General features: G+C 49.5%; 1 protein-coding gene across 1 annotated transcript; it reads left to right on the plus strand.

Moving 5' to 3' along the window:
- Window positions 1-1908: 1908 nt before the first annotated feature.
- On the plus strand, window positions 1909-19259 carry IL12RB1 (interleukin 12 receptor subunit beta 1). Its single transcript, XM_033136942.1, is given in 16 exon segments — window positions 1909-2008; window positions 5539-5665; window positions 5903-6029; window positions 6032-6086; window positions 6487-6629; window positions 9075-9123; window positions 10523-10633; window positions 11587-11669; window positions 12602-12821; window positions 13100-13249; window positions 15590-15694; window positions 16257-16412; window positions 16702-16845; window positions 17064-17160; window positions 18397-18481; window positions 18987-19259. Coding segments are annotated over 16 exon segments (2025 nt in total).
- The last annotated feature ends 1745 nt before the right edge of the window (window positions 19260-21004 follow it).

Below are 21004 nucleotides of genomic sequence, written 5' to 3' on the forward strand. Positions count from 1 at the left end.
GCTCTCCAGCTCCTTACAACTTATGTTAAAGACCATTGTAAACAATCGTTAGTAGGCTTGCCAACATCACTTGTAGTTTAATGGTGAATTTTTGGATTATAAAATTTGGATTACCGTATTGGCCTGAATATAAGCCCTCCCCAAATTCCGATTGCGAAAAGTTAGGCGTGTGGCTTAAATTCGCGACCTTACAAAAATGGGCTTTTTCCCCCAATATCGCTGCTGAAACAGACATACGGCAAGACAGAACTGGAGTGAGTGCCTGCAGAGTTTTAAGGGAGCGGCTTATTCGGTTTTGTCTTTTTTTCCTCCCCCCCTTGAATTTTTCAAAGGCGCGGCTTATATTTGGGTGTGGCTTATATCCGGGCCAATACGGTATTATAAAAGATACAGAAGGAAATGACCCACAAAAGGGCATGAGGCAAGTCCAGGAGATGCCTTGGAAACTTGTTTTTTGTTGTACGTTGTATGTGTGGCTGTAAAATTTTAATCTGAAAAACCAAATGAATAAATTTATATACCGTATTTTCTGTGTATAACACACTCGTGTATAAGATGCCCCCTATTTTTGGGGACTCAAAATTAGAGAAAATGGAGAGGAAATGCCCCAAAGTTGCTGAGCTTTTCTGGGGGGGGATTGCCCCTGAAATCGCTCACCCCCCACACCGACCATGACACTCACATGCGTCGCAAAAGCCAGCTATCCTCTGTCCCATCACCCCCAGTTTTTAACATGATTGTTGAATAGAAATACACAGCCTTGATGGCAAAAGTGAGGAGGAATTAAAGAACCTTTTAATGAGGGTGAAGAGGAGAGCGCAAAATATGGTCTCAAAAAAACGAAGATCATGGCCACTGGTCCCATCACCTCCTGGCAAATAGAAGGGGAAGAAATGGAGGCAGGGAGAGATTTCACTTTCTTGGGCTCCACGATCACTGCAGATGGTGACAGCAGTCACGAATTAAAACGCCTGCTTCTTGGGAGGAAAGCAATGACAAACCTAGACAGCATCTTCAAAAGCAGAGACATCACATTGCCGACAAAGGTCCGTATAGTTAAAGCTATGGTTTTCCCGTAGTAATGTATGGAAGTGAGAGCTGGACCATAAAGAAGGCTGATCGCCGAAAATTGATGCTTTTGAATTCTGGTGCTGGAGGAATCTTGAGATCCCATGGACTGCAAGAAGATCAAACCTATCCATGCTGAAGGAAATCAGCCCTGAGCGCTCACTGGAAGGGCAGATCCTGAAGCTGAGGCTCCAGTACTTTGGCCACCTCATGAGAAGAGAAGACTCCCTGGAAAAGACCCTGATGCTGGGAAAGATGGAGGGCACAAGAGAAGGGGACGACAGAGGACGAGATGGTGGGACAGTGTTCTCGAAGCTGCCAACATGAGTCTGACCAAACTGCGGAGGCAGTGGAAGACAGGAGGCCTGGAGTGCTCTGGTCCATGGGGTCACAAAGAGTCAGACTGACTCAACAACAACAACCTGGTCTTGTACACGGAAAAGTGCCGTATACACATATTTTTAAAGGCTAGGTTTCCCCCTCTCCCCTCAACCTCTAAAACGATCTGTGCCGCCTCGTCGAACGAAAACCACCGGAGAGATTTCTTTCATTTTTCATTTCCCTTGCCCCGCTTGCAGGTTTCCCAGAAGTACCTGGGTCAACCCTTGCAGAAAGTGCTCATTACAGGCGCCACTTTTGCAGCGTTGGCGCAATCTGCGTGCCGGGTTTGCGGGGGGGGGGGTCAAGGGAGAGGTGAGATCTGGAAAGGAAAGCGAAAGGGAAGGGGAGCTCAAAAAAGTTGGGCAAAGTCTTCTCCATCCTTAAAGTGACTTTGGTTTGCCTCGCAGGAGCTGCTGCGGATCGGAGCCCCGCATCTGTGTCGGCCCCCCGCCTGGAGAGATGGCACACCCGAGGGCCCTTTGGAGAGGAAGGGGCCCCCCCAGGCACCTGTGGCCGGTGGCCGTGGCCCTGTGGTTCGCCGTGGCGCAGGTGTCAGCCGGTAAGTTGCCATCCCTGCCCAGGAAGATGATAAAGTGCTTCCTGCCGCAGTTTGTAAATCAGCGACGGCCGGAGAGGAGATTGGGATCGACCGGCAGATCTCTGGCTGATTTGCTGGAGAGACGGAAATCAGGGTTCTTTCCGCGCTGCGGCGAAGGCGACTGAGATTTCCTCTCTCTGGACCTCTAGACTGAAATGTTGGAGGGGATGGAATAGCGTCCCTATTTTCAGGAGAGAATGTTGGAGGGGATGGAATAGGACATCCTTCTTTTCACGGGAAAATGTTGGAGGGGATGGAATAGGACGTCCTTATTTTACTTTCATGGGAGAATGTTGGGAGGATACTAAGGGAAGCTAGACCTCGTTGGGAGACCAGGTCAGTCCAGGGCGGAAGGCAAATTCCTGGGAATGCTCTCTGTCCATTTCAGCACACTGTTAAACCGTGGAACTCCCTTCCACTGGAAGCAGCGATGGCCACCGGTTGGATGGCCTTGAAAGAAGATTAGACAAATTCAGAGGAGGCTATCGATGTCTCCTAGCCCAGGACAGCTCTGGCTCTGCCTCCACGGTCGGAGGCAGCGATGCTTCTGAATTCTGCTTTCTGGCAACCACAGGAGGGCTCTCGGGTTCGAATCCTGCTTGCCGGTTTCCCATTGAGGCGTCTGCTGGCCTGATTCAGCTACAGGGCTCTTCCTGTGTTCTTAAGGTCACGGTTTTTGAGAAGTTTGTGGGTTTTAAATTCCCAATAAAATGACTTCCTCTCCGCTGGTATTTCACAAGCAGTGGCGAAACTTGAAAGCCTCGTTATCGCCTCATCCCTTGTTCCTGGAGCTTAGTTAGATGAAATTTTACCTAAAGACAAACGAACGATCTGTCATTTTCAAATCTTTGGAGAAAAGGTCATCCTGAAATCAATACATCGATTTTTGTCTAGGGAACTGTATAATGTGTGATTGTGACATGCATAGCATATACAGCAGAAATGGCGTGTGAATTTTCTAATACTTGCACAACGATTCGCACATTGTGCATGACTTCTTATCGCTTGGAATAAAATCAAAGTTCGGTTTGACTTGCACCATAAAGTTCCCACATCCTCCGAACGGAGTCTTTTTCTGTAGACAAAACATTTGGGTTCTTCTAGAACGTTCTCGGCCATTTTAGGAAGCTTTGGACAGCTCAAAAATTTCTAGACTGTTCCATAAAGTTTTTTAAAGTGTGAATACTTATGAGTAGTAATGCGAACCCAACTTTTCCTTTGGGGTGACCTTTTTTTTTTGGCGATGGATAAGAAATAGCTCATCCATTTAGGATACAGGAAATTGTGTTTCTTTTTGGGTGGGGCAGGGGGTCAAAAAGTTTTAACCCTTATCCTCACCCTGCTCTGAAACGTGGATTAATTTGGTTATTCATTAGGAAGCTGGAAACCTGGGGGAAATGACATTATTGAGATAATATATATTACACACATCACACGTATAGGGTTCACACAAACTCGACAACCCACGAAAGCAGCACAGTTGAGAATCGAAGGGAAATGTGCCTTTGGAAAAGGTTGCCCTTAGTTTAATTTCGTTACCATCAATCATTATTGTTGTGATTGCATTTATGAATCACTTCCCATTAAAAAAAAAAACCAAATTACTCATTTCGCCCGTAGACACGCCCACGGTTCCGCTGGTAAAAACCTGCCAAGAGCAATCTCATTCATGCAACCCGTTCTGCTTATCATTTACCAACAGGATTTAAATGCCGACGGGTTGTTTAAGAAAAGCAGCGCAACCGCTAAGCAGTTTGCAAAATGCAACATGAAACACGGCGGTAAGAAACCGTTGGAAAGTTTGCATTTGCAAATACAAGAAGCGGGTGGCGCTGTGGGTTAAACCACGGAGCTTGCCGATTGGAAGGTCGGCGGTTCGAATCCCGGGTGGAGTGAGCTCCCGCTCGTCCCTGCTCCTGCCCACCTAGCAGTTCGAAAGCACGTCAAAAGTGCAAGTAGATAAATAGGTACCGCTCCGGCGGGAAGGTAAATGGCGTTTCCGTGCGCTGCTCTGGTTCGCCAGAAGCGGCTTAGTCCTGCTGGCCACATGACCCGGAAGCTGGACGCCGGATCCCTCGGCCAGTAAAGCGAGATGACGCCGCAACCCCAGAGTCATCCGCGACTGGACCTATTGGTCAAGGGTCCCTTTACCTTTTTTGTTGTTCAGTCGTTCAGTCGTGTCCGACTCTCTGACCCCATGGACCAGAGCACGCCAGGCACACCTATCTTCACTGCCTCCACAGTTTGGCCAACTCATGTTAGTAGCTTCGAGAACACTGTCCAACCATCTCATCCTCAGTCGTCCCCTTCTCCTTGTGCCCTCCATCTTTCCCAACATCAGGGTCTTTTCAAAACTGTCCCGGGTCGGCCTGAATATATCCACATTTCTTCTTCTTATTTTCCAAATTCCGACCGCAAAAGTTAAAGCGCGGCTTAAATTCACGACAAATTACAAGAGTGGAACGAACATAGTCCCCAAGGGTCATCTAGTCCAACTTGCTGTGATGCAGAAATATGGGGTGGTGTGATCCTGCAAACTGACACCCCCCCCAGCTGTTAAGGGCTTTCTGTATTCATCGTTCAACATCTTGAACTCGGCTCCCAAACAAACGGCGAGGGCAGATAAACCACCCAAAAACCTAATTATAAATCGCCTTCCATCCACTTCGGCCGGTGGCCGTTATCTGGACAGGGAGAGTCTAACTTCTGTAATCTATGTTCTGGAAACCTCCAAGCTAGACTACTGCAACGCATTATTTGTGGGGTTGCCCTGGGAACGGTTCAGAAACGTCTCCTTTCATTTTGCCCTGCTTTTAATGCTTTCTTGATTAATACGGTCAATCAGCAGTACAACAAAACAACAATGCATGTTACGAAAAGAAAAAAATCCTACACAATAAATTCCATTTTGCACCTTGGCTGTGCACATTTTTGCAAGTAAATAGGTCAGGTGAACAATGGAGAGAGTCCAGGAAGTTGTGCTTTTTCTCCTGAAGTCAGCGCAAAGGAAACTGCGCACAGAAACAGAGAGGCGGCAGGTTCTGCGCCGCAAAAACTCTCTCGTGAACCACACAGGATTATCTCGGAGGGGGGCAAGATTTACATCCTATGCCTTTTTAAAATGTGTTTTTTGGGGGGGCTATTGGGTTGTTGTTATTATTTTCATTAGGTATTTTGTGGTTTCTATATCTTGATTTTATTCTGTGAACCGCCCTGAGACCCCCAGGTATAGGGGGCGGTATATAAACTCAGTGATGATGATGAAGAAGAGAGGAGAAGGAGAAGAAGATTTGCCTTGCTGAATCGCAAACCCTCCGAATGTCCCGATTTTCCAGTCCTGGATTTACAGAAGCGGTCCCGATTTCTGATGTGATCCTGCAATGTCCCACTTTTCCTTAGGACGTCCCTATTTTCAGGGGAGAAAGGTTGGAGGGGAAACAGGACGTCCCTATTTTCACGTGAGAAATGTGGATCTCTTTTGCACTGCACAGGTGATGAGGGAGCCCCCCGAAATTTGAACTGCTTCAAGGCTTGCTGCTGCCAGACTTCCTGGTGTCGCCCCAACTGCAGCTGGGAGGCCGGGAGCCGGGTGGGGGCTAGCTACACCCTGCATTTTTGGTGAGCAAAGGGGGCAAATCCAATTTAAATGGGAAAAAATATTCTGTTTTAAATACAAAAATCTGTTTTAAATAAAAAAAACCCAATTTTTAAATTAAAATGATTGATTTTTATCCACCCTGATTGGGAATTATAGCTTCACCGGTTGGATTTCTGACTTTCTCAGGCTGCCGATGCACACCTTTTTTTCCTTTCCTGTTTGCTGGCTGGTCAAAGATCCGCTCTCTTTCCCCGCAGGTACCCCGACCACCAGCCTGGCAAAAGGCACGCCATTCTCAGGACCGGGAACGCCACCTCCCTGTTTTTGGATCGGGTCCACGTCTACGCCGAGGTGACCGTCACCGTCTGGGTGGAGAGCCGGGTTGGCGAAGACATCCTCCTCTGCGGTCGAACAACCTCACCCTGGTGTTCAACCAAGCCGGTAGGTTGGAAAACGGCAAGGGGGGTGGGCTAGATGACTCTGGAGGGCCCTTTCCAATCTACATTCCTATGTTTCTATGAGTTGGGGATATTTCAGCCTGGAAAAGAGGAGATACGAGAGCCGAATATCTCATGGAGAAGGAGCGAGCTTGTTTTCTGCAAGCTCCTCCCGAGGGCAGGACTCGAACCCGTGACTTCGACCTCCAAGAAAGGAGATTTCCGGCTCAACAGAAATACTCCAGCAGATGGCAGGTCTGGTATGGTTCCGATTGGATGGGCAACCACAGGTTGGGTTTTGCATGCAGGGGGGTTGGACTAGATGACTCTATGGGTCCCGTCCAAGAATTCTGTGATACTATGAGCTTGCCCTCCCAGCCTCAGCCTCCAACCTCTCATTGCAGTCAGGCTCACAGCCCCCACAGACATCAACTTTTCAAGGTCAAGAGGCCACATGACCCTAACTTGGACCGAACCTACAACTGCTGCGTTCCGCCCGGGAGAATCAGGTCAGATGCGGCCGGCAGCGCACGCCAACTTGACCACGGTAAGTTGGCCGTCGAGACCAGAAGCCAGGAGAGGGTGTCTTTAAATTGGGTTCGGGATAGAATAATAATAATATTACAATTATTTATACCCCGCACATCGGGCAGGTTTCCCCAGCCACTCACAACGAACATTAAAACACGATAAAACATCAAACATTAAAAGCTTCCCTAAACAGGGCTGCCTTCAGGTGTCTTCAAAAAAGTCAGATAGCTGCTTATTTCCTTGACATCTGACGGGAGGGGCGCCACCACCGAGAAGGCCCTCTGCCTGGTTCCCTGCACCCTCGCTTCTCGTAGGGAGGGAACCGCCAGAAGACCCTCGGGAGATGGACCCCGGGTCCGGGGTGGAGATGCTCCTTCAGGGATACTGGGCATTGACGACTTTCAAGGTTCAGCACCAAGACTTTTGAATTGTGCTTGGAAATGTCCTGGTAGCAAATGGAGGTCTTTTCAGGACCGGTGTCATATGGTCTCGGTGGCCGCTCCCAGTCCCCAGTCTAGCTGCCGATTCTGGATTAGTTGACAGGTTTCCGGGTCGCCTTCAAAGGGAGCCCCACGGAGAGCGCATGGCAGGAGTCCAGCGGGGAGATAACCAGAGCATGCACCACTCTGGAGAGACCGTCTGCAGGCAGGGAGGGGTCTCATCCTGCGTACCAGGTGGAGCCGCCTGGAACAAAGAACTGACCTGCGCCTCCATGGACAGCTGCGAGTCCAAAATGACCCCCAGGCTGCGCACCTGGTCCTTCAGGGGCACAGTCGCCCCATTCAGGACCAGGGAGTCCCCCACACCAGCCCCGCCCCCTGTCCCCCCAAAACAATACTGACCAAGGAAAGTATGGAAGAGAACTCTCTCAGTCAGCAGAGCAGGAGTCTCTCAGGCAGGGCCAGATTTATGTATAAGCTCAACAAGCTCTATCTTAGGGCCCCCACTCTCTTGGGCCCCCCCCCAAAAAATTAAAGGGGAAAAAACCTGGATGTGCATTTCCAAACATAAGATGAAAAACAAATAAAATAAAACCTACATACAGCAACAGTGCTTTGTGTTGTGTCGGCTCCTCTGGTGTAAGTCATGGGGCCCAGCTGCTAGCTGCTCCCTCAAATATCCCTGCTTTGCTCCTTTCTATATATAGGATGCCTACACAGAATGGTTGCATGACAACAGGTGCAAATGGCTTGAGATACCTATGAGGTCCATCAATGACCATCTAGCATATATTCAACACAAAAAACAACGTCAATTTGTTGTTGACAAAGGAAAGCTGGGCATAGAAAGGGCCCTGTTACCTTCAGGAGCTGAGGGCCGCATCAGACCTAAATCTGGCCCTGCTCTCAGGGTTGTGGGTTCGTGCCCCTCGTTGGGTGAAAGATTCCTGCCCCGCAGCGGGTTGGGCTGGATGACCTCAGGGTGTCCCTCCCCACCCAACGATTTCTGCGATTCCACGACCGGGCGAAGCTCTGAGGAATCTGGAGCTGGCAGCCTCCGTCATGCCGCCCCCCCCCAAACAGCTGCTTGAAATCTTCCTGTTATGTAAAGGGCAGGGCACAATGGGTGACGCAACCCGCCCACCCCGGCCAGCTGTTCTGCAGCTGTTGCAAAATAAACGGGTGTGTGTGTGTGAGAGAGAGAGAGAGAAATAAATAACCCACTCTTGCAAGTATCCAATGCTTCTGCGGAGCTGGGATTACGGTGTCAGATCTAACAGGATCAAGAGGTTCCTAGTGGGAATGTAAACACGGACGCCCACACAAGTCTTATGTAAGCTTTCTGCGTTATGATGCGGATAATGGAATCGTAGAGTCGGGAAGGGACACCGGGGGGTCATCCATCCCAACCCGCTGCATGCAGGAATCTCGGATCAGGGGGTGCCCCTGGTCTGTTGGGCATCCAGGGTAGCACTCGTCCCGTCCTGGCGACTCGGGGGCCACATACTGCAGAGTCCTGAAAATAACGAAGCCCTTCCTATCATTTCAAAGGAAAAGGTTTTAAATCTAGGAAACAGCAAGGATGTCGATTCCTGGATTGGGAATGGAGTCTGACGCTGTCTACTCGGAAGTCGTTGTTTGGATGGGGGGGCTTTCATCCGTTTCCGCAGTCGCACAATCGCTCAGTCCGTAGCTGAACTGGGTTCCGCACAGTCACAAAAACAAGTTAACTGAAAAAAACACAAATTAAATAGCAAAAAACAAAAGCGCCAGACTTAATCCGTTCCGGAATGTTTTAAGTTGGAGCCATGAACGTATATTGACCAAAATTTCCGCCGTCCTTTTCCAACTGTCTATCCGTAAGTCCCAAAGCAGAGAAAGGGTTCTGGTTTCAGTGGGAAATCCGTCAACTTGAACACAGGAGAAACTTCCTGACGGGGAGAATAGGATGTTCGTATTTTCTTCGGAGAAAAGTTGGAGGGGATGGATGTTACCTGAGCCTCGCCTGTCTCGCTTTTTAGGGGAACTGCAAAACTCAGAAGGAGCACAAAGCCATGGAGATCATCGCAGGTAAGATGTCTCCAGCCGGCAATTTGGACTCGAGGACATTTTCTTCGTTTTTATGTTTGCTTGTTTCTTATAAAATCGTTTCTATTGGTTTTACAAAGCACAATTAAACACAAACTAGTAAAACAAATTTTACCAAATCAGCCACAGATTCACACAGATTTAGCACAATTTTTCCCAAAACTGGTTCCCAAACTCTGCCCTAAATAAATGCGTCTAAGGTTTTGTTTTTTTAATTGGTTTTACAAATACAAAGTACAAATGAACACAAACTAGTAAAAACGTATCTATCTAAGAGATTTCCCCCCTTCCCCTCTGTGGGGTCTCATTTAAAATACCTACAATAGCATATTCATCCGTATCAAACCATATGGTCCATAATAATTTTTACACTACAAGTGAGTCAAAATCCTGCTCTTGTTTGCTACAGTGGTTCCCAGATAACTTATAATTTCCCCCCATTCTTTTGTAAAGTTTTTATCCCCTCGGTTCCTGATTTTTCACGTCGGTTGTTGCCATTTTGGCACGGTCCATCAGCTTGGTTTCTCATCTTTTCCGGTAGGGACTTTGTTTTCTTCCCATCTCTGGGCAAGTAACATCCAAGCGGCCGTTGTTCCATACATGAAAACTCTTTTCTGCTCCTTTGGTATGTCGGTACCTAATAATCCCTAATAAAATGCTTCTGGTTTCTTAAGAAAGGTTATTTTAAGCATTTTTTTTCCATTTCATTATATATCATCTCCCAGAAAGCTTTCATTACAGTTCCACACATATGATGAAAGGTACTTTCGTTTTCTTTACATTTCCAGCAGGAATTTGAACTGGTCCATACATTTTTTTGCCAGCTTAGTAGGAGTCAAATACCACCGGCACATCATTTTCATATCATTTTCTTTCAATGTAGAACACGCCGTAAATTTCAAATCTCATTTCCCCAACCTTTCCCAGTCTGCCGTCTGAATATTACGTGTCAATTCCTTTGTTTAGGGAAGTTTTTTAAAAAAAATGTTTGAAGTTTTATTCTGTTTTAATGCTCTGTTGGAAGCCGTCCAGAGTGGCTGGGGAAACCCAGCCGGATGGGCGGGGTATAAATAAGTTTCATCTTTTGTGTGCCATTTGAAAGCAAACTGTACATTTTGGAGGGATTCTGACACTCAGGGTGGTGAGTTCGAGTCCCGCGTTGGGCGAAAGAAATTTAAGGACCGCTGGATGGTTGTTGTTTTTGACAAAAAGCAAACAAACACTGGTGCCGTTTATACAAAGACAAAACAGCAAACTTTTCCAGAATAACGCTGTCATTTAAAACGTACAAAACGACTCCGGCTGCTAAGATTGTGCTCTGAATAAACAGCGATACAGTTTCCGTTTGCGGCTTGACGTGGATCTCTGACGCTTTCTCTAGTTAGGTGCCCCGTGGAAGGGAACGCCCCGTACGAAGTGCAAGTCCGATATCGGACCCCCGGCCCGTACAGCGATTGGAGCGACTGGAGCCGGTCTGCCTTCGTTCCGGCCGGTGAGTTTGCTGCTTCACCCAGCTTTTATAAGAAAAAAAAAACTTCTCCCTTTTCCCTTATGGGGTACCCAAGAGCCCCTACAGAGTCCTTAAGTGGGCTCCCTGTCGGTAGGAGGAAACAACAGAGGCCAAGCAGACGACACAAAAGGAAAGAGGGATGAGGAGGGAAAAGGAAACCAAGCGAGCTCAGGCTCCGACTCTTCCACTTAGTTTCTGCAACCTCCAGGTGTAATATCTGGTTATGCAATGTGAGAAACGTGAGGCTGGACTAGGCAGATCTTTCCGACGAGTTATTTAGGAAATAGAGGATATCTTTGCATGCTCTTGTTATAAGGAAAAATCTGCTCCTTTTCCCTTATGGGGTATCCAAGAGTCCTTAACTGGGTTCCCTATCGGTAGGAGGAAATAACAGAGGCCAAGCAGAGAAAATTGAGAAATAAAGTGGCTAGGAAGCCTGATATTTATTCAAGGAACTGTTGCAACAGGGTCCCCCACTCACCCCACGCAGGAGGGAGGAGGAACCCAGAACAATGGTGTTGTTTAGTTGTTTAGTCGTGTCCGGCTCTTCGTGACCCCATGGACCACAGCACGTCAGGCACGCCTGTCTTCCACTGCCTCCCGCAGTTTGGAAGCCCATATATAGACCTATGAAATTGCCCAAGACCACCCCCCAAAACATCATGCATACATCACAGAAATCCTGCCTGCCAGGATACCTGATAATGGTCACTGATTGCATTACCTGGGCACCCTGGCCGTTCTTTTGTGACGATTTAATACTTTAGTTCCTGAGTCCAGCGGCAATTTGCTGTTGACAAAGGACAGCTGGACATATAAAGGGCGCCATTACCTTCAGGAGCTGAGGGCCGCATCAAACCTCACCCCGGCCCTGAGTAGCAGGGAGCCCAGAAGCGTGGGGCGAGTGCCGACGAGATGTGTTTTGCCCCTTCCAGAAATCCTCAGGAGCCCAGAACTCAATTGTAGCGCAGAGCCGCTCAGGGAAGACGGCTTGAGGAGGGTCACCCTGGAATGGCAGGTATGTAAAAGGGGACGGACACTTCTGACCGCTGGTTCCCTAACCTCTTCCTCTTTTCCGGGCTAAACATCCCCAGCTCCTTTGACCGTTCCTCATCTGGCTTGGTTTCCAGACCCTGGATCCTCTCGGTCTCCCTCCTCAGTCTGCACACCTTCCAGCTCCTCAGCATCCTTCTTAAATTGTGGTACCCAGAACTGGGCACAGTATTCCAGGTGTGGTCTGGCGGTTGGAGGATGGATGGCGGCTAACAGATTGAGGTTGAATCCTGACAAGACAGAAGGACTGTTTTTTTGGGGACAGGGGGCAGGCAGGCGGGTGGGGGGGGACACACACTCTGGTCCTGAATGGGGCAACTGTACTCTTTGGGTTCAGTAAGTCAAGCAGCTACAAATCCGGCTAAATGTTCCGTCGTTCAAGCCACATTTTGCCAGCTTCTCTGCAAGAATTTCGCGGGGGAATTTCAAGATACTCTACGCCAGGGGTCAGTGGGCCGGTCCACTGTCCCTCAGACCTTGTGGGGGGCCGGACTATATTTTGAAGAAGAAAAAAAATGAACGAATTCCTGTGCCCCACAAATAACCCAGAGATGCATTTTAAATAAAAGGACACATTCTACTCACGTAAAAACACGCTGATTCCCGGACCGTCCGCGGGCCGCATTTAGAAGGCGATTGGGCCACATCCGACCCCCGGTCCTTAGTTTGGGGACCCCTGCTCTACGCCCACAGCGTTCCCCTAACTCCATCAAAAAAGAAAGAAATGGCACAGCTGCCAAGATTGTCTACACAGCAAGAGCCAATCTCATGACAGCAGCAAGGATGAAAACCTGCCTGTTTTCCGTCCTCCGTTTCCAGCCCGCCCCGCAGGGACGTTGTGGCAAAGGAGATGTTGGAATAACGCTGGCCCATAACCCTGACTCTCCTCTCTTGCAGAAGCCCAGCTGGGAGCAAGGGGAGGTGGACTTCACCCTGACGTTTGTCCTGCTTCCCTGCCTCTGCCTGGACGAATCGGAGACCTTATTCGACGTGAGGAACGGGACTTCCTTCCAAGGCTTTCTGTCGGGGGCCGAGTACAACATCTCCCTGCAAGCCGCCAACAGGGCCAGCCGGCCCCCGGCCTCCTTTTGCAGGCTCCCGGCGGAGCAAGGCGCAGGTTGGTCCCTGGACCCAGAGCGCTACTGTGCGCGGCTCCCAAAGCAGTCGGCACACGAGGAGAAAGGAACGGGGAGGGATGAGGAAGGAAGCAAACCCGGATGCCCATTCTTAAACCTCACAGGGGAGCCATGGGGTATCCCTAGAGGGGAACTGGAGGTGCCAGTGACTCTTTGAAAAGCTGGTGCCACTGGTTCGAGTCCATCAGTTTGGACAAATGTGTAATTAATTAATCGTCCATTATTATTATTATTATTATTATTATTATTCTGACCTCAGTAGGTCCCACCTTCCAGGAGGTCATCCAGTCCGGCAGGAACTTCTCAGTGACGTGGGGGACAAAGCACGAGGTCATCTGCTTCGAAAAGGACCCGGGACGGTCCTGTGAGGACGAAGACATCCGAGAGGTCAATGAGACCAGCTGGTCAGGCACGTTCTTTTCCATGGGCCTCTTATTTATGTTTCTTTTAAAAAAGAAAAGAAAAAAGAATAAACCACCTCACAAGCTCTCAAAACCACAAACGCATTTCGTCAAGGTGTAAAAATCGATCTGAATGACGCTGCAGGGGGTTGGATGGATGAGGCTAGGTACGTCTTTCTTTTCTTTAATGGAGTTCCTGCTCCATGCTTAGCAGCCTATATGTTTAGCAGAATCGATATCCTTTTTCAATATACGGGAGGTAAAAAAAAACCCATATATAAAATATAAAAGAGAATGTTAAAATGATTGCTGAAAAGGCAGAAGTTTAAAACAAGCAGAAATCTCAACTTCTTTTTCTTTTTCTTTTTTTAAAGAATATATATATGCAAAAAAAAAAAAAAACAATTCAAGATCCAAATATCGAGATTACTCTGAATCTCCTGGCTCCCCCCCCCCATCCCTTCCATGGGTCCTAAATGATAATATTTACAACTGCACATCAATACTTTTTCCAAAATTTTATCCTCCTAATTTATCCGCTGGTTTACAAGTGTGGCTAAAATCCTGCTAGTGTTTCAACCTGCAGTCTCGTAAATAAATTAATAAACTTTCCCCGTTCCCTCTTAAAAGTTCTCGCCGTCTTGATTTCTGAGCTTCCCGGTTAATTTTGCCACGGAAAGCCGAACTTCTAAGCAAAGATCAGCTGTTAATGGCCACGCTCAGATTAAAACGCACGTCCGTTTCACACGTCTGGACAGGTGCGTCTAAATGAAAATTTTAAAAAAACAGGGTTCAAGCCCAAAATATTACAGTATACAGGTGAAACTTGAAAAATTAGAATATCGTGGAATGGTTCATTTCTTCCAGTAATTCAACTGAAAAGGTGAAACTAATATATGAGATAGACTCATGACATGCAAAGCAAGATATGTCAAGCCTTTATTTGTTATAATTGTGGTGATTATGGCGTACAGCTGATGAGAACCCCAAATTCACAATCTCAACTTTGGGGTTTTCATCAGCTGAACGCCATAATCATCACAATTATAACAAATAAAGGCTTGACGTATCTCGCTTTGCATGCCATGAGTCTATCTCATATATTAAACTCCAGTAGCTTACATAAATGGACTTTCCCACAATATTCTAATTTTTCGAGTTTCACCTGTAAAAGGCTAGCCAAACCCAGATTTTCTTTTGCAAAAGCTGTTTTGCAAAGAGCCAGAATAAATGTGTTTCGTAAGATGAGCTGATTCCGTCAGAAGATGTCAGTGTCACGGGGAAATCGAGGGGAACTGATGTCCCAGGAAGCTCTGCAAAGGGAGTGCAGTGACCCTGCTGATTCTACTAAATGGAGTATTATGGGATGCTCCTCATAGCTAGGCCGGACAGCTGTGGGGATTAACAGAGTGGCAGCCGTCATCCCTGGGCTCCGATTCTGCAGGACTGACTCCCCTAAGAGGAAAGGCTGCAGCATTTGGGGATATCATTATTACCGTGGTCCCTTGGTTCTCAAACTTAATCCGTTCCGGAAGTCCGTTGGAAAACCGGAGCGTTCCAAAACCAAGACAGCGTTTTCCCGTAGAAAGTTGTACAAAATGGATCAATCCGTTCCAGGCTTTTAAAAACAACGCCTAACGTGAATTTTACTATCCAGTGAGACCATTGATCCTTAAAACGAAAGCAAAAATCAATGCATTGCACTAAGACAGTATTGTAAAGGTAAAGGGACCCCTGACCGTTAGGTCCAGCTGCGTCCGACTCTGGGGTTGCGGCGCTCATCTCGCTTTACTGGCCGAGGGAGCCGGTGTCCAGCTTCCGGGTCATGTGGCCAGCAGGACTGAGCCGCTTCTGGCGAACCAGAGCAGCGCACGGAAACGCCGTTGACCTTCCCGCCGGAGCGGTACCTATTTATCCACTTGCACTTTTGACGTGCTTTTGAACTGCTAGGTGGGCAGGAGCAGGGACCGAACAACGGGAGCTCACCCCGTCATTGCGGGGATTCGAACCGCCGACCTTCCGATCGGCAAGCCCTAGGCTCCGTGGTTTAGACTTTAGACTTTTAAAAAACAACCCCTAAAACAGCAATTGAACGTGAATTTTACTATCCGGCGAGACCATCGATCCCTAAAACGAAAGCAAGAATCAATGCGCTGTACTGTAAAATAAATAAGACAGTATTGCAGATGGTAAAAATTAAAACGGATGTTTTTCTCTTAACTGCACTGACGACATTCATTGTTTGGATGGGGGGCTTTTATCCGTCTCTGCAGTCAAACAAGGTTATCGGCTCTTCTGATATTCTCCGCGGCCTCCGAATCCCTGACTGTGTTGTCCTCCTTTTTTAGGGACCCTGGAGCCCGACGTCTGCAGCCGCTTGGCGGTCCACGCATGGGACCCAGAGGAGGAATCCTGGTCGACGCTGGGCCTCGTGCGCCTCTTCCACAGGGGCGGTGTGTCCATCTGCTTTGTCTCAAGCTCCTAGTCCATGGTTACCAGATCTTTTTCAACGAATCCGGGGACCCTTTTTTCTTTTTGAAGCTGAGTAGCTACGCTGGTGGCGCTGTGGGTTAAACCACAGAGCCTAGGGCTTGCCGATCCGAAGGTCGGCGGTTCGAATCCCCGCAATGGGCGGGAAGGGAAACGGCGTTTCTGTGCGCTGCTCTGGTTCGCCAGAAGCGGCTCAGTCCTGCTGGACACATGACCCAGAAGCTGGACGCCGGCTCCCTCGGCCCGTAAAGCGAGATGAGCGCCGCAACCCCAGAGTCGTCCGCGACTGGACCTAACGGTCAGGGTTCCCTTTACCTTTAATATTTTGTTGGAAGCTGCCCAGAGTGGCTGGGGAAACCCAGCCAGATGGGCTGGGTATAAATAATAAATTGATGATGATGATGATGATGATGATGATGAAGATTATTATTATTATCCTTTTGTAAGAGGTTCCATGTGCTAGGATCCTGCCATCTTCATCCCACCCTTCCCTGAGTCCCTCTTCCCTCTTCCCCTCTCTTTCAGCACCTTCCGAAGACCGCGTGCAGCTGGTTGTAGTCTCCCCAACGCCCACCTCCGCCGACATCCACTGGGACCCCCCTGCCTTCCTCGCCGGCTGCCCCAGCGTGCTCCATAAATACGTCATCTGCTGGCACAACGAGCGAGGCGAGGAGATAGCCAGTGAGTTTTGTCGCGGCGGGACAAAAGGGGGGGGGGGAGAGAACCCCCCCCTGGACAAAATAACAGCTTGGACATTTAAAAAATACCAATCCATTGATAAGTAGTATTTTGTATAATTCCAACCAATATTAGCAGTTTTTGTATATTATAACCTTCGTTTTTGGTTGAATCTTTTTTTCAATTTATTGTACTGTTGACTTCCTTCTGCCTCATCACAGTTTCAGTTCCGGTATTCCTATTTCCACTTTCTTTATAAACCATTATTTTCATTTCCCCCCCGCCCCCGTAGCTTACGAGGTCAACGCATCCGAGACCCGCTTCACCATCTCAGACCTGCAGCCCAACACCACTTACCGGGTCGGAGTCGGCGTTTCGACCGCCGGGAGCGACGGCCGCTGCCGAGACTTCATCGGCTTTCGAACCCGCCCCGCAGGTGCGGCGTGTCTCGGCAACCCCCCTGTGAAATGTCTCCTCTTTGGGTGCCGGCAGTAGAATGTCCCCTTCTTCTTCCTCCTCCTCCTCCTTCCTGCTAATCTTAAGGCCAAGGGTTCAAGCAAAAGAGGGTTGGGCTAGATGACCGCCTGGGGTCCCTCTTCCTAGGATTCTGTGGTTGCTTTCTTAAAAATAATTCCTCCTCTGCCTCTCCGCCAGATTCCAAGAAGACGACTCTGACCCTCAGCTTCCTCCTCCTGGGTCTCGTCGGAGGGGTCCTTGTTGTCGCCAGCACCGTCCACATTTGCAAAAAGAGGTGGGGGTGCAAGAATATCTCGAAAAAATTCATTGGGGGGGGGGGCTTTGTCGGCAAGATAAGCGCTGCATGCAATTTTTTCCCCCAGTTTCCAAATCTCTCCAAATCAGGGGTGCTTAAAAGCTGTACCGCGATTTCAAAAAATATTATTTTAGTTCCGTTAATGAAATCTGGCTTTGCTTGGCAAGATGTGGTGCTTTTTTGCTAACCAAAATAAAAAATTAAAATAAAAATGTTACGGGGCCCTCTCATTTTGACTCAAGAAAAAAACCCCATTTTATAGTTCAAATCACGGGGAAATAAATAAATAAATAAATACAGCAAATGGAAAAAAGGCAAAGATTCGCAAAATGTTTAGGGGTATGCGGACCCCCAGGGGGGAAAAAAGCACAGGTAAGATGTGAGCGAAATCGCTCCGAAATCAGAAAAAAAACCCGTTGCGGTAATGTTAATATTTGCCGTTTTTCTTATTATTTAGCATTTGCATAAATTAAAATCCTGGGGTTTTCCCCTACAGCGGTTTCTGTGCTTCTTCGCCAGGCAAGAGAAATAAACGCAGATTTTAATTCCTCATGTCCCCCCAAAAAAGCATATTTCTAAGATGCCTCGCTGGAGGGATTTGAAAGGGGGGGGGAAAGTCTCGCCCCCTAAAATGACACACCCCGGCACTGCTGCCCACTGTTCCTAAGCCCTGGGGGGTGGCACCACCTCTGCATATAGGCAAACCTGCCTGTTTCAACTTTGCTGTTAACCTGTGGAACCCCCTGCAACAGGAGGCAGGGTGACGGCCGCCAAGCTTGGATGGCTTCGAAACAGGACCTGGCCTATTCACAGAGGAGGGAAAGACTAGGGGTAGCTGTTATAGCCAGGATGGCAGTATGTTCTCTGTAAACGCTTCCGAATCCTAGTTGCCGGAAAACGGAGAGCGTCGCTCCGGTGTTCGAATCCTGCATGCCGGTTTCACGAAACACTTTCCTAAAACGGGTCCCCCTTTGGTTATTGTTACGTCCTGATGGAGCCTCCAGCTCCAGGCGCAGTCTATCTCGATTCCTTTGGGGCAGCTGAGAAGACCGAGCGGGCTGGACTAGGTGAGCCCCATTTGGCCCGATTCGGGAAGCTCTCCTTCGGTCCATATGCAAAATCCAGAACGCAGGGCTCCGCTTTCCTGCCTCTTCTGCAATAGGCAAACCTCCAGAAAAAAATCTCTTTCCTCCTTCTTCCCCTGCCCCCCCACAGGGCGAAGGAAGTTCTGTGCCCCCCCTTGCCAGACCCGGCCGACACAGAAGCCGTCAAGATCCTCGCCAGATCAGAGCCGGGGCAGGTGAGTCTCCGCGAAATGGGAGCAATCGGTCGCTTCGGGTCAAACCGCACCATCTCCGAGAGGAGGGAATGGGCAGGAGAGCTCTTGATTGCTGAGGCTCTCTCTCTGCGCCCTCTGGGATGAGACGCCCGCCTGGGTCAGGAGAGCCTCGCCACCTCCGGCTCTGGAGAGGGGACAGGGGTGCGAGAAACAGCTGCGGGCAGCGGCAGGGGCATCGCAAGGGGGGCACAGGGGGTGCAGTCCGCCCGGGTTTCATGCCCAGTAGGGGTGACAAAATCCCCCCCGGGCGGATCGGCACGGCGGCTCTTGCAACCCCCGGTGGGTGAATTTTCAACACTCCCTAAAAACGAAAACTCAACAACGCTGGTCAACGTTCCCCAAAATTGCAATGTGGGGGGGTTGACAAATTTTTTTTGCACTGGGTACCACCTCACCATGCTACGCCTCTGGGCACCGGTGCAATTTATGGCCAGCTCACTCCGAACCCCACCCTTCTTCTCGCCAGGTGCACCCACGGTTGGGCTTCATGCAGCCCCTGGAGTCCAGCAGCCCCACAGAACCCCTCGTCCTCGAACCCAGGTCTCCGTCCAAAGAGGACCCGTCCGCCGGCACCGCAGAAGACTTTCCGGCCCTTGCCAATCTCGCCGAAGAGACCCTCTTGCCCAAGGAGGAGCAGCCGGGCTCGGGCGGCCTCCTGCCCTCCGAGTACAAGGGCCAGGGGTTCCTGAGCCCCATGGAGGACGACCGGCAAGGGCGGCCGGCTGGACGTCTCCAGTGAGGCGGGTGCCGGCGGCCGCTCGCTGGTACCCCCGAAATGGTGCAGTCAATGCCGCCAGTGGCTCTCTGGGGCAAGATGGCGTTAGGGGGGCACAGGGAAGGGGCTGTTCTTCGTCGGTTCTCATGCCCCCGATGTCCTGGGGGGCAGAAAACGAGGGAAGCACTTTGGGGAAGGACCCTGACAGGTCGAGGCAAAGTGGTCGGAATCAAAGGATTTTGACCCGATTTTGCTATCACGAGAAAATGCCCTCCGGTCAGTGGCCAGAGGCAGCGGTGGCATAGCGGTTAGAGCGCCGTGCCGTGACCTGGGAGGGAGAGCCGGGTTCGAATCCCCGCTCGGGCACAGAACTCATGGAACCGTGAGGACTGGGACCTTGCGTTCTTTTTCAGGGCGGCAAGAGGGCATGAGCTGCGTCAAATCAACGCAGCAGAGCGGTTAGCGTGTCAGACTAGGGCCCGGGTTCGAATCCACAAAGCTTGCAGTGCGAGTTCAGGGAGCGGTCGCTGTCTCTCTCCATTGTCTCTTGAGACGCAACAGTACCCTATGGGGTGTCACTCACCCCACCCCACCAGAGCGAGAGGCCAACCTCTCTCTACCCAAGGCAGATCGGAACCCAGCACAGGCAGCCCGGCGTGCGAATCCCCACAGAGAGCCCTTTGTTCCTCTCAATCACGGGATGTTGTTTGTCTCTCGCCCTCGGAGGGATTGGTGTGGTTAAAACCAGGAAACACCCCGGAGAACGTCAGAAGATCCCATTGGATCAGGCTGTTCTCATGGGGGGGGGCGACCACGTGCCCCCCCCAGGGGAACCCCGTAAGCCAGATCCCAGCACAAGATCCCTGGCGTTTTCCAGTAAAGGGTGGATTCAGATAACAATTCCCCGTCTCCACGTGTTCCCAAATGGGAAACCTTGCAATTGAGGTAGACAGCGCTCAGAGCTGGAGGCTCCATCACGACGTGGGAATAAGCAGCCGGATCGGGCCAAAGGAGGAGGACCCCGTCTAGTCTCTATTTTGGGGGGAAACCAACACACAGGATTCAAGCAATGCGCTCACCTTCTACGGTCTCCGGCGACTGGGATCCAGATGCGTTTTTCTGCCTTTTGACGGAGGAGGGAGAACGCAGCCATCCATTTTTTCCTCCTCCACGAATATGTCCCTTCCTCTTCCAAAGCCATCCAAGTTGGCGGCCACCGCTGCCTCCTGTGGCAGGGAGTCCCGCCGTTTAACTGCATGAAGAAGGACTCCCTTTTCTCTGTCCCGAATCTCCCGGTTTTGCATCAGCACTGGATTCCCACGGAGAGGGGAGCGAAATTTTCCTCCGCTTCATCCCTACGCAGATTTTGCAAACTTGCGTCGTCGTGCCGCCTGTTCCCCAAACCTGAAACTCGGTTGGGCAAAGTGCCATGCTTTTAAAAATATATAAAAATGTATTGGTTGAATTTTCAAATTGTACACCTTTTCCCATAGGCATTCCGTTGAACTCGCCTTCTGACCGCGATGTTCTGTGTTTCCCCTTAAACGCTGCATATTCTCAGTTCTTCATCTCTGTATTGAATCGTCCTGAGTTATTCGTCTCGATATTTCTAAGATGCCACTCGCATTTCAAACCCCGCTCGCTGCAATATTTACAGTATTTGAATATTCTGCAAAATACTTCCTCCCAAAAAGTTTGTTTTCACCTCTGATTTTGGCTCGTTTCTGCGCGTTTTGTCATTTTCACAAGCCGTCCATCTTTCGTTCCAA

Source organism: Lacerta agilis, chromosome 18, assembly GCF_009819535.1.
Source record: "Lacerta agilis isolate rLacAgi1 chromosome 18, rLacAgi1.pri, whole genome shotgun sequence".
In the NCBI taxonomy this organism is placed as follows: domain Eukaryota; kingdom Metazoa; phylum Chordata; class Lepidosauria; order Squamata; family Lacertidae; genus Lacerta; species Lacerta agilis.